At 38.7% G+C, this 14545-nt stretch overlaps 1 protein-coding gene across 3 annotated transcripts in view; it reads left to right on the forward strand.

The window, feature by feature from the left end:
- Nucleotides 1–812: 812 nt before the first annotated feature.
- The window catches only part of IL7 (interleukin 7), a 56391-nt gene continuing 42658 nt past the window's right edge, over nucleotides 813–14545 (forward strand). The window contains exons 1-2 of one of the 3 annotated variants that reach the window (XM_089899027.1): nucleotides 813–1468; nucleotides 9930–10063. In XM_089899027.1, the coding sequence (XP_089755153.1) occupies nucleotides 1459–1468; nucleotides 9930–10063 (144 nt within the window). In that variant the 5' untranslated portion in view covers nucleotides 813–1458. The remainder of the gene's footprint in view (nucleotides 1469–9929; nucleotides 10064–14545) is intronic. The other 2 variants (XM_089899028.1, XM_022555001.3) reach the window with 2 other exon arrangements.

Raw genomic sequence — 14545 nt, forward strand, 5'->3', positions numbered from 1 at the left:
CATACTGAGGCAAAGGCACATTCATATGATATGTGACCCTGTCTCTCTCCTGGCATCAATGTGACCCTGTCTCTCTCCTGGCATCAATGTCTACATTGTTCACAGGACTTCTAACACAGGGTTCCAAGTGTGGACTCTAGAGCTGGTTTACAGTAGGTTTGTGTCCCAACCCTGTTACTAACCAGCAGAGTGAATCTGGCAGATACTTAAGGAAGTCTCAGTTCCTACGTCTGTGAAGCGCAGATAACAAAACTGTCTACCACACAGAAAATTTTGCTTGAGATGACATACATAAAAGACTTAGCACAATACTAGTACAGAGCAAATGCTAGATAAGTGATAGCCATAACGCTATTATCACTGTGATTACTTTGCGTTACCCACCTTCATTTAAGCAGGATTTCTGCAGAATATCAGAAATCAAATGAAAACAGAAAATACCTAAATAATTCAGACCTAGAAAAAAAATTAACCCTCTGTAACAGACAGTCATGATGGATAAGTTGATTTATTAGCCAATTCAGATAAATGCACACGAGGCAGTCATTGTTACCATCTATTGTCAGTCTCCACTTTCTCCACCTAATTTGGGCTTTGGTTATCAAGCCCAAAGATAGCACTTACCAGATTAGGTGGACACACCGGGTTATTTTTCTTTGAGGTCTCACCTGGGCAGGTGCATGTACAAAAGACAGAGAGGAAGGAGACTAGAGAGGTTAGAGAGGCTGAGGGCGTGGCCCGTGGCCCTCTTAATCATTCTTTACTTCCTTTTTTTTTTTTTTTTGTAAACAAGACGACTGACTTGGCGTCGTCCACCACCACATCCGCGGCAAGAGCTGCGACGCCTCCTCCCTGGCGTCCGCTTGCAATAGCCCAGTTTTCGCCCTACACATCTGTGGCTTCTGTGGACACATTAGCAACTGATGCTTTTAGATCCTAGTCGCCCGCCTTTGCCAAGGCGGTTTAGAGGTCATCTGGAAAGTCTTTGCCTCGAATCACCCCGATTCAGAAGGCTAACTCATTCCTTCTGCGGTGCTTTGGGACTCCGCGCCCTCCTCTGGTCCTGGTCCAGGTGCACAGGAAGCGCTAGGGGAGGACGCAGGTGACCAAGAGAAGGAGGTGTGCGGGGAGGTGAAGGTGCCCCAGTGATTAACTCAGAGATCGAACCTGCAGACCAAGCGCAAAGTAGAAACTGAAAGTACACTGTCGGCTGATCCTACGGAAGTTATGGGAAAGGCAAAGCGCAGAGCCGGGCCGTGGTGTGTGACGCCCCCCTTGGGATGGATGAAACAGCAGGCGCGGCGTGGGTAGGAGGAACCAGCTGCAGAGACTGCCCTAGCCGGCACGGACTCCCCGCAACTCCGCGGAAGACCAGGGTCCTGGGAGTGACAATGGGCGGTGAGAGCTTGCTCCTGCTGCAGTTGCGGTCATCATGACCACGCCCGCCTCCCGCAGACCATGTTCCATGGTAAGCGCTCCTCTCCCGGGCGCATAAATTCGCTCGCGCGGCACGCCAGGGTACTCTGGGACATGCTGCGGGGCCCCGCGCCCAGGCGCGTCCGGGAAGAGCCCGGCCTTGCACTTTGGATCTGCGGAGAGCCCTGGCTGCTCTGCCCTTGGGCAGCCGGCAGCCTCACCCGAGTACTCTGGCCCATCACCACTTGCACCTGGGGCTGCTGAGCCTGGTGGGCTGCGTGAGAGAAGCAGTCCCCTACGCCTGCTCTCTGTCCCGAGACCGGGCGCTGCAGCCTCCGAGCCGCTCAGCGGTGGCAGCCCGCGCCCAGATCCCAATGCTCTCCGTCAGTCTCCCCTCGCCAGCGCTGCCCGCTGTCAACCCGGCGCCCAACCCACCCTCCCCGGGCTCCTGGTCGCGCCACGGTACTCACAGGTGTCCCGGGATCGGCGAGGATCTGGGCTCTTGCAGCTCCAACCCCTTAGAGAAGCGAAAGCGAAGCTCCCACGGGACACGCTTTTAAACCTCAAGGGGACAGGTCTCTGGAAAACCCCGTTTTTCCTCATTGAGGCTGGGAGTTTCCAACTGGGGCTGTACCTTGTGTCTTTTGCTGGGAACCCAAGTGCTCAGGCTGGCACAAGGCCACTTTCGGGTTTTGGTTTCTTTCCTATATGGGTACTCATGGACGGAGGCAGGATTAACAGGTATAATTCTAAATTCTAGACCCTTGCCGAGATTTAGTCTATTTTATCTGTGCGAAATACGGACTTAAAATGGACAAGGGCAGAGTTGAGGCGAGCTAGATTCCCGTTGGCAGCCATATGGCCAAGGTAACGGGTCCAAAAGCTGACGGGAAGAAAAAAGGGGGAAAAGAGATGTGAGTGGAGAGGATTTGCTGAGGGAAATTCTACTTTTTTATAGTAAATATTTCCTTAAGCAAAAGGAGACGGGTGCGGGAGGGTGCCAGAATGGGGAGCAGATTGTTCTTGTGTTTGATGCCTGGTCTGTGCCCTTCCTGGCGACATCGTTAGATCAAGAGACCTATCCCTGCTCACAGGTATTAAAGCATCAAAAATTGACATAGTCAGGAAGTACCTGATCAGTAGCAAAGTAAAGGGGGGTGGGGAGCGGGTTTAGCGTATAGAAGATTTGTAATGGGCGTCCTCCAGAACTTTAATATAGAATTAGAAATTAGGTATATTCCTGTTTTCCTTACAATGCCCATGGATCTCCTGCAATTGCTTTTTTCTGGACCACTCCCAGATCTAATCTTTCCATCACCTCTGATCTGGAGTGGCGAGGTAAAACAAGAAAAGGAAGCTAAGGTGCCCATTACTAACAAGGAACCTCTATTTCCTGAAGTATATCTATGCTAATCGTGCATCATAAGTTATCAGCAACCAAAATATTAGAATTCTAAACTCCTAATAATAATAATTATGAGTGATTTTGATAATGATTTTTTTTCCAGTAGAGTTCACTAGAAGCTTAAGGATAGGGTTACTTTTTTGTTTTTTAACATCTTTAATGGGGTATAATTGCTTTACAATGGTGTCTTAGTTTCTGCTTTATAACAAAGTGAATCAGTTACACATATACATATGTTCCCATATCTCTTCCTTTTTGCGTCTCCCTCGCTCCCACCCTCCCTATCCCACCCCTCCAGGTGGTCACAAAGCACCGAGCCGATATCCCTGTGCCATGCGGCTGCTTCCCACTAGCTATCTACCTTACTACGTTTTTTAGTGTGTATATGTCCATGACTCTCTCCCGCCCTGTCACAGCTCACCCTTCCCCCTCCCCATATCCTCAAGTCCGTTCTCCAGTAGGTCTGTGTCTTTATTCCTGTCTTACCCCTAGGTTCTTCATGACATTTTTTTTTCTTAAATTCCATATATATGTGTTAGCATATGGTATTTGTCTTTCTCTTTCTGACTTACATCACTCTGTATGACAGACTCTAGGTCTATCCACCTCATTACAAATAGCTCAATTTCGTTTCTTTTTATGGATGGGTAATACTCCATTGTATATATGTGCCACATCTTCTTTATCCATTCATCCGATGATGGGCACTTAGGTTGTTTCCATCTCCGGGCTATTGTAAATAGAGCTGTAATGAACATTTTGGTGCATGACTCTTTTTGAATTTTGGTTTTCTCAGGGTATATGCCCAGTAGTGGGGTTGCTGGGTCATATGGTAGTTCTATTTGTAGTTTTTTAAGGAACCTCCATACTGTTCTCCATAGTGGCCGAACCAATTCACATTGCCACCAGCAGTGCAAGAGGGTTCCCTTTTCTCCACGCCCTCTTCAGCATTTATTGTTTCTAGATTTTTTGATGATGGCCATTCTGACCGGTGTGAGATGATATCTCATTGTAGTTTTGATTTGCATTTCTCTAATGATTAGTGATGTTGAGCATTCTTTCATGTGTTTGTTGGCAGACTGTATATCTTCTTTAGAGAAATGTCTATTTAGGTCTTCTGCCCATTTTTGGATTGGGTTGTTTGTTTTTTTGATATTGAGCTGCATGAGATGCTTGTAAATTTTGGAGATTAATCCTTTGTCAGTTGCTTCATTTGCCATTATTTTCTCCCATTCTGAGGGTTGTCTTTTAGTCTTGTTTATGGTTTCCTTTGCTGTGCAAAAGCTTTGAAGTTTCATTAGGTCCCATTTGTTTATTTTTGTTTTTATTTCCATTTCTCTAGGAGGTGGGTCAAAAAGGATCTTGCTGTGATTTATGTCATAGAGTGTTCTGCCTATGTTTTCCTCTAAGAGTTTGATAGTTTCTGTCCTTACATTTAGGTCTTTAATCCATTTTGAGCTTATTTTTGTATATGGTGTTAGGGAGTGATCTAATCTCATACTTTTACATGTACCTGTCCAGTTTTCCCAGCACCATTTATTGAAGAGGCTGTCCTTTCTCCACTGTACATTCCTGCCTCCTTTATCAAAGATAAGGTGACCATATGTGCGTGGGTTTATCTCTGGGCTTTCTATCCTGTTCCATTGATCTATATTTCTGTTTTTGTGCCAGTACCATACTGTCTTGATTACTGTAGCTTTGTAGTATAGTCTGAAGTCAGGGAGCCTGATTCCTCCAGCTCCGTTTTTCATTCTCAAGATTGCTTTGGCTATTCGGGGTCTTTTGTGTTTCCATACAAATTGTGAAATTTTTTGTTCTAGTCCTGTGAAAAATGCCAGTGGTAGTTTGATAGGGATTGCATTGAATCTATAGATTGCTTTGGGCAGTAGAGTCATTTTCACAATGTTGATTCTTCCAATCCAAGAACATGGTATATCTCTCCATCTATTTGTATCATCTTTAATTTCTTTCATCACTGTCTTATAATTTTCTGCATACAGGTCTTTTGTCTCCTTAGGTAGGTTTATTCCTAGATATTTTATTCTTTTTGTTGCAATGGTAAATGAGAGTGTTTTCTTGATTTCACTTTCAGATTTTTCATCATTAGTGTATAGGAATGCCAGAGATTTCTGTGCATTAATTTTGTATCCTGCTACTTTACCAAATTCATTGATTAGCTCTAGTAGTTTTCTGGTAGCATCTTTCGGATTCTCTATGTATAGTATCATGTCATCTGCAAACAGTGACAGCCTTACTTCTTCTTTTCCAATTTGGATTCCTTTTGTTTCCTTTTCTTCTCTGATTGCTGTGGCTAAAACTTCCAAAGTTATGTTGAATAGGGTGGGCAACCTTGTCTTTTTCCTGATCTTAGTGGAAATGCTTTCAGTTTTTCACCATTGAGGATGATGTTGGCTGTGGGCTTGTCATATATGGCCTTTATTATGTTGAGGAAAGTTCCCTCTATGCCTACTTTCTGAAGAGTTTTTATCATAAATGGGTGTTGAATTTTGTCAAAAGCTTTCTCTGCATCTATTGAGATGATCATATGGTTTTTCTCCTTCAATTTGTTAATATGGTTTATCACATTAATAGATTTGCATATATTGAAGAATCCTTGCATTCCTGGAATAAACCCCACTTGATCATGGTGTATGATCCTTTTAATGTGCTGTTGGATTCTGTTTGCTAGTATTTTGTTGAGGATTTTTGCATCTATGTTCATCAGTGATATTGGCCTGTAGTTTTCTTTCTTTGTGACATCTTGTCTGGTTTTGGTATCAAGGTGATGGTGGCCTTGTAGAAGGAATTTGGGAGTGTTCCTCCCTCTGCTATGTTTTGGAAGAGTTTGAGAAGGATCGGTGTTAGCTCTTCTCTAAATGTTTGATAGAATTCGCCTGTGAGGCCATCTGGTCCTGGGCTTTTGACTGTTGGAAGATTTTTAATCACAGTTTCAATTTCAGTGCTTGTGATTGGTCTGTTCATATTTTCTATTTCTTCCTAGTTCAGTCTTAGCAGTTTGTGCATTTCTAAGAATTTGTCCATTTCTTCCAGGTTGTCCATTTTATTGGCATAGAGTTGCTTGTAGTAATCTCTCATGATCTTTTGTATTTCTGCAGTGTCAGTTGTTACTTCTCCTTTTTCATTTCTAATTCTATTGTGGGTTACTTTTTATCCTTTTACTTTGCCACTTCTTTTGGGAGTTGAAGTAGTTGAGGACGTACTATGTGGTCCTCAATTGTGCTATCTAGTTTAGATAATTTAATCATATTTGAGGACCCAAAAATGGAATAGCAATAAAAACAGAGAACTGAGAAAGATTAAAAAGCCTGAACAAGTATAAAGGAGGGTTACACAGGGTACCACATCAGTGTTGCAATACCTTAAACAAAAATGGAAAATGTTCTTTTGTAGGACCAGCTTACATGTTGATGTCACACACGTGATGTGAGATTGCTTTTCTGGCCTCATCTCTGACACATAACCTAATGCAATAAAGCAAATAATCAGTGTCTTTTTTCCTGAAATAGGAGTACGTGATGCCGTGTTTCAGGAATTGGCCAAGGAAGCGCTGTAGTGAGATTCATCTGGAGGAAGATGGACTTTTGTACATTTCCCTTGACTACATACATGCAGTTATTTTTATAGGAAGCAGTGCAGCTCAGTGGCTAACAGCTTAGTTTCTAGACTCTTGGATTTGAATCATGCCTCTTACAAGACATATTTTATATGGGGAAAAATGTTTGGATCCCAGATTCTCCACCAGCAAAAATGTTAGTGATTGGTAGTACTTACCTCAAGAAATGGTTATGGGATTAAATGAAATATTGTATGCAGTATTCTAGGATGGCTTCAGAAATGTCTTTAACTGTTGTTTATCATGGGACTTGTGGATAGAATTTATAATCCAATCTTAATATGTTTGTGGAATGTATTAGAATTCTTTATGTGAGCATAATCACATTCATTTTTGTAACCTTAAAAAGCTGATTTTCATATAACATATGGTTATTGCCTACTGTTTATTCACTTTTTCTTTTTTACTCACTTACTTGTGCCAATTGTTCATATTAAAGCCAAGTCTTATATATTCAGATAATGTCTTTAATTCCATCTTAAATGTCTTTTGACCATTTCTTTAAAATCCCAGTGAAAATAGGTCTATATAATGTCTATAATAGACAATCAATAAACACTGATTGGTCTCAAACACTAAGGAAAGATTGGATTTGAAGGACTGTTGAAATTAATTTGTTCATGTTCACTTTGACCCCATAACTTAAGCATCTGAGGATTAAATGTATTATTTGGCTTAATTTAAAAACCAACAAGATTTTTTTTTAGACAGCCATCATTCTGGTTTAACCAAATCCCCTACTGAAAACAAATTCTCCAGTTTCAATCCCTTCCGGAAATCTGAAGAAAATTCCACAAGCCCAAGCTTGCCTTGCATTATTCTTTATGGTTTGTCTTTTTTGTAACCAAAGGGAAAGTTCAAGGTGGGGGGAAGGAATGGGTATCTATGTATAATCTAAAACAAAAATAAAAGCAGAGTCCTTTTCTATTGTGACAACAATGTCAAAAGCGGGCTCAAACTAGGCAATATTAATATGTTACTGTCTATGTGGTGTGGAGAAAAGACTTCAATTGCAGACCAAACTGTAAGTCATTAATGAGAAAGCTGGGAACTTCTGAGATGTGGATTTGAAGCCCTGGGTGTGTTTGCAACATTGTTGGTCAGGCGATTTCAAATCTAAAGAGTTATTGTATTTGGATGGCTAGGTAGGTTCTTAGAATTAAGGTGCTTGAGAGTTGAAAGCCACATTAAGAGATCATTTAGTCTAAAGTGAAGCTTTTATGAGGCTCTGTCCTTCAGTCAGTCACACAACTCATTGGCATACCAACACAAAACCCTGCGTCTCCCTCTGTACTTTGCATTGCCCTAGTCCATCTGGGGCTAGCCTATTTAACAACAAAGACGGCAACCAAAGACATGCTTTCCAGATAAGGCAAATATTGTTTTAGAATTGAGAAACTAGTTACTCAAAAAAGACTGAATTTTCCACTAAGCCATCATTTGAAAGCATTGACAAAATGCCATCCAATGAGTAAATGGGTCGATGTGAATTTTGGGAGCACTAATTACTGAAATTTGGAGTGAAGAGGGCACAACAACTAGTGCTCATAGAAAATAAAACCACCTCCTTTATTAAAACATAAAATGTGGGCCTTTGAAATGACATTTATGTATAATAGTAAAAATGTCTCTTTTGCGTTCTAGTATTTAATTATTTTGTTATATTTCTTTTAAAGCTCATTTCAAGTTATATGCTGTATAAATTTTCCTTACTATCTACTCCTCGCAAAGTATCCCTGCTGGGCATCTGTAAGATGACAGAGAAAGTAAAAAGTTTGGCTCTGTGCAATCTATACAAAGCTAGGACTCAGTAAATAATTAGCAATTGATCATTGTTTGAGAATCTTCAGGATGAAGGGACTGTGGTAGAAGAAAGAGAGGTAGGGCTGTATAATAGTACATGGAAGTGGTTTTCATTCAGAAGACCAAAGTGATGACATGTTATCAGAAGATAATGGGCATTTCTGATCAAATCCTGGTGAAATAACCAGCTCAGGTTAGAATCCAGACCTGGCACCTTACTATTTATGTTTTATAAAAAGATTAACTAGCAGGTAGGACCCTTTTGCTCCTTAGATAGTAAGTATAAGGCACTGAACAGTGCTTGGTACATGACAGGTACTCAATTAAAGCTAACTAGCTCATCATCATTATTAATCTCCAAAGCGAATTCTTGCTTATCATGCATATAGAAATTTAGTGGCAGAGTTTGAATAGACTCCACATCTCATCTTGTTTCTCTTACCTTGTTAGGTGTCAGTGACATATTAAGATTAGATGTAGGATTCATGTTTGTTCCCCTATCTGCTGCCCAGCCTACATTCTCTATTGTAAAAATATAGGTCACTAATGGCACATAACTTACTGGGGAGAGCTACTAATTTTTATATGACAGGTAATGATGTAATAGATGAGAATGTTATGGGAAATTTGATATATTTGACAGTCTTTAGGTTGTTTTCACAATATTAGTTCCTTGGATTCCAAGGAGTATTGTTTGTAATCTTAATCAGGAGAAGGCATACATGTGAAATATCTTGCACTCAACAAGAACAGTTAAAGTTCACTGGGGAAAATCACAGGAAATATATTGTCAACAATACTTGAGGGTTTACAGAAAGATGCAAACAAGACACTCCAGCAGGCTTATGAAGAAATAAAATCAGTCCCTATAAAACCAGATTTTAATGCCTCAGGGAATCACTGGCTTTCTAGCAGTGTATTACTACTGCCCAAAATGATACCATTTATAATTTCATTCCTTTTGATTAACAGTTGCCCCTAAATGAGAAGACTTATTTAAAAACAGATATAAATCATTAGTTAACAGGGTATGAATTTATTTATTGGGTTTTCCTAACATGTCAAGAAGCTAAACAGGGCTGTGTTTGAAGAGAATGTCGGTCTCTGGGCATTTAGAAAAAGAAGATACTGAAAAGATAAGGAGTCTCATAATATAAATATCAACTTTGTCACAGTTCTGAGGAGGGTAAGCCTTCTAGGATCCATCATTAAAAAGAAAAAATATAATCACCGTGCAGTACCATGCAGATAAACTTCCTGCGATGTTGTTTCCAGGAAGCAGCTGGACACTTGAACAACCATCAAGTTTTACATAAATATACAATCACGTGCCTTAGATCATAAAATTTCAAAAATGTATACTTGTTAACCTGTAGTTTACCTGTTTTTCTGTTGATGAGGCAAAGAGATTTTGCTGTCATCACACTTGTTCTGCATATTCCCAAAGAGTTTTATCTGAATAAAAACTGAAAGAAACCTAGACTCTAAAATATTGTCTTTCTTTGGTAGTTACATAATATTGAACTTTAGAGTTCTTCCTACACTATGTAAAACCAAGATACATTTTAAAAATTATTAGAAATAAGCGGTCAGGTCAATTGAAATACCACCATCAAATGATATAATATGACTTATGACATTTAGCTTATTCTTACTTATTGTTGAATTTAGTTTCTTTTAGGTATATCTTTGGAATTCCTCCCCTGATCCTTGTTCTGTTGCCAGTAGCATCATCTGATTGTGATATTGAAGGTAAAGACGGCGGAGCCTATCAGAATGTTCTAATGGTCAACATCAATGATTTGGTATGTGTTTGTTTTCCTCACGTTTTAACTCACTGGGAAAATTTGAAATATACTGTTGGTATGCAGTTTTATGTTCTAATATTTATTTATATTCCTTGAAATAGGCTGCTAACAATATTTCTTTTTAAGTTGGCATTATTATATCCTGTAAAAAGAATTCTTTCCTAGACCTCAGACTCCCACAGCTGTCCTTCACTACCAAAATTTTTCTGAACATAACTTAGCATAATTATCTGCATTTCCTCACCTCCCATTGATGGTCCCTGTAAAAACATATTATATTAGGAGAAGGAAAATAACAGAATATAATGTTTAAAAATTATCGTGAAAAAGTTGTATAGTTATTTTATTTTATCTGAAAGTGTGTACATGAATATCCTTAGGTATTTTTATACATATGTGTATATATATAAAATTTGCTGTTATTTTTTTACTTACTATGGACTTTTAAAGTAATAGCTATTATTCTTTAGAGTAGTTTTAGGTTTACAGAAAAGTTGAGGAGAAAGTAGAGAATTCCCATATACCCACTTTCCCTCTACACAATTTCCCCTATTATTAACATCTGGCATTTGTGTGCTACATTAGTTACAATTGATGAACCAATATTGATACATTGTTATTAACTAAATTCCGTAGTTGACATTAGGGTTTACTTTTTGTGCTGCACAGTTCTATGGGTTTTGACAAATGCATCAGGTTGTGGATCCACCATTACAGTATAATACAGAATAGTTTCATTGCCCTTAAAACTTACCTGTGCTCCACTGATTCCTCCTTCCCTCCCTGCCTCTGAACCCATGGCAACCACTGATCTGTTATGGTCTCTGTGGTTAGCCTTTCTACAATGTCATATAGTTGGAGTCATGCAGTATGTAGCTTTTTTAGACTGGATTCTTTCACTTAGTAACGTGTATTTAAGGTTCTTCCATGACTTTTTGTGGCTCGATGGCTCATTCCTTTTTATTTTTAAATAAAATTCCATTGAATGGATGTACTACAGTTTGTTTATCCATTCACTGATTAAAGGATATGTCTTGGTGGCTTCTAATTTTTGGCAGTCACGAATAAAGCTTCTATAAACATTCGTGTGCAGGGTTTTGTGTGGACATACGTTTTCACCTCATTTGGATAAATTCCTAGGAGAATGATTGCTGGATCATATGGTAAGACTATGTTTAGCTTTGTATTAAACTGCCATACTGTCTTCCAAAGTGTTACCATTTTGCATTCTCACCAGCAATGAATGAGAACTCCTGACATTTGGTGTTGTCAGTGTTTTAAGTTCTAGCCATTCTAATAGGTGTGTCTTGGTACCTAATTGTAGTCTTAATTAGCAACTCCCTAATGTCATATGATGTTGAACATCTTTTCATATACTATTGCCATCTATATATCTTCTTTGGTGAGGTATCTGAACTCACATCTTATCTATCTTAACAATATTGAATCTTACTATCCATGATCATGGAATATCTATTTATTTAATTTTTTAATTTCTTTCATCAGAATTTTGCACTTTTCCTTGTGTTGATCTTGTTAGTATTTTGTTAGAGTTATATCTAAGTATTTTGTATTTTTGGTACTTTTGTAAACGGTGTTCTGTTTTGAATTTCAAATTCCAATTATTTATTGCAGGTATATAGGACAGCAATTGACTTTTGTATATTAACCTTGTATCCTGAACCCTTTCTATAATTGCTTTTTAGTTCCAGGAGCTGTTGTTTTTGTTGCTATTGGTTCTTTGGGGTTTTCAACATAGACAAATAAGTCATCTACCAAAATTAATTTTTTTACAGTTTAAGAGCTGTATTAAAATAATGGGATGTGTTGTTTTAACAGTGACCAGTACTTGAAACCCCAAATGACAAAGGAAAACCATCTCAGATGTTCATAAGATGGAAGGAAATTGTCTAACCTTTCCCCTCCTTCCACTCTACTTCCACTCTTCCACTCTACTTCCTCCTTCCACTCTACTTCCACCTTTCCCCTCCTTCCACTCTTTTCTGCATACTCATAGAGAAGTGGCATGACACCTTGGGAAATTCAGTGTTATACCTCTTGGAGGGATATGGGAAACTCAAGATGATATGTATTGAACACTGTATCACAGAGAAATGCTGATTTTTTCCACTGACAAAAAAAAAAGTGCTCACTACATGGTAATTGCCCCATTTTATATTTCATTAATTGGGGCATTTTTTGCATTAAATTATGCTACTAAATTAATCATTTTGAGTTAAGATAATGTTTTTTACTTGTTACTTACTCTTATTACCTTCATTTCACAGAGGAAAAATCTGAGACCCAGGGCCACCCAGTTAAGTGGCAGAGCCAGGATCTGAGCCTCTGCTGTTAACCAGCACACTCTCCTGCCTTCCAATAGCAATCTCTCTGCCAGTTTATTCATTCAGCAAACATTTATGTGGAGCCTATTATGTGCCAGTTATTATGGAAACCCCTTTTTTGTGGTGGGGTGGTGGAGGTGTGGCAGTAGACACAAAGGTGGACCAGATATAGACCCTTCTTTTAAGAAGCTTTCGTTTGGTGGTGGTTAAGTCTTGGTGTGAAGAATGCAAGTTGCAGCTTGAAAAGGAGTGGCTGCCATACTCTCATTTCAGACAGACTGGTTGTGAGTCAGATTTGGAAACAAAGAGATATAAACTGTGTTCTAGGAGGAGTTGAATAGGTCAGCTTGATCCTAGGAGAGAAACCATATTGTGGGATAGTGTGCTGATCTCCAGACTTTTTAGACGGTACACCCTTTAGTAAAACTATCTTCTTGAGCCTGCACTTCCAATATACATTAACATTTATTTATATGTCATAGCATTTTCATAGTAATTTTGCACACATTAGTAATGATAAATACCAAATAATGAAAATTTACAAAAGATGAGGAAAAAATGTAGATAGAGTTCCTAAAAATTTTCCTCCCATGCTTGCAGTGGATTGTTCATTGTGGACTCCACTTTGAAGACTGCTGACATAGTGGAAGACACAAGTGGATATATGTTATAACAAGATTGTCAGTGGTCTTGATGTGATGGTATTTAGACAACCAAAAGTCAATAGTGATTTGATCATAAAAGTAACATTGAATTACAATGCAAATTTTGAGCATTTACTATGTGCAATGTGAGCCATTAAAAATAAGATAGTCCTTGCTCTTCTATAATTTATGAGGATAAGTTATACACATGTCACTATAATATAAAATGATAATAGCAGTGCATTAAAAAACAGTTTCATACACATTATTTTATTTGAGCTTCATAATATCTCTATGAGGTGATAATAATAATAACAACTAACACAAATTCAGGGTTTACTATGTGCCAGAACTGCTCTGACTACTTTCCATGTAATAATTATATAATTCTTACGATAATTCCATGTAATGAGAAAACTGAGACCTGGACCACATAGCTGGCAAGTGGCAAGGCTGGAATTCAAACCCAAGCAATCTGGTTCCAGAAAAAGCCCTCATTATTATGAGGCAAAGCAGATAATAGCCCTGGTTTTTTTGTTTGTTTGTTTTTTTGTTTTTTGAGGGAAAACACAAGATAGTTATGATGAGAACATAATGAAAGAAGAGTATCAGGGACACTAGATGGTGACTGAACCGGTTGAATTGTAGGGAAAGGTGACGGGGAGCTGCACAGATATTCTGAATACTGTTAAAATCATCCAGAGCAGGTCAATAAGGTAGAATTGAGTTGTAGAAGTAAGAAAATAGGAATGATGGGAACTATTACCTAGAGTCCAAATAGGGCCCAGGGTAAGAGTGAGACTCATTTTTCCACCTAGCTCAGAGGGAATGGGAGGTGCATAATAAATAACAAAGGTCCTTTTTCTATATGGTCTACTAAATAAGGAATTCAGATTCCTAGAACTGGGATGACTAGGTTAAATAGAATCAGCACTTTAAGCTTCTTAATACATGTTACCAAGTTATTTTCCAGAAAGGACCCATCAGTTTACAGTTCTTACAACAATATATGAGATCATCATTTTTGTCAGCATTTTTATTTTTGATAATATCTGCCAGGGTAGTGGAAAAATAACCTTCTGTTTTGATTTACATTTCTTTGACTGCTAGTGACATTGATTGTTTTTTTTTTTTTCAACATGTATCCATCGTTTATGTTTTCTGTGTTTATTTTGCATTGAGATAAAACTCAATGTACTCTCTAAAGTGTACAATTTAGTGGCTTTTAGTATATTCACAAGCTGTGCAATCATCATCATTATCTACTTCCAGAACATTTGCATCACCTCAAAGAGTGATAAAACCATTTGCTCTAGCTTTCCATTCCTCATTAGCAGACCCTGGTAGCTACTAATCTACTTTCTGTTTCTATGGATCTGCTTTTTCTAGGTGATTCATACAAATGGAATCATACCATACACAGCCTTTTGTACTGGACTTTTCACTGAGCGTAATGTTTTCAAGATTCACCCATAGTATAGCATGAATCA

This window comes from Delphinapterus leucas, chromosome 17 (genome assembly GCF_059928025.1).
Source record: "Delphinapterus leucas isolate spDelLeu-1000000601 "Yukka" chromosome 17, BTC_Dleu_Yukka2, whole genome shotgun sequence".
NCBI classification, from domain to species: domain Eukaryota; kingdom Metazoa; phylum Chordata; class Mammalia; order Artiodactyla; family Monodontidae; genus Delphinapterus; species Delphinapterus leucas.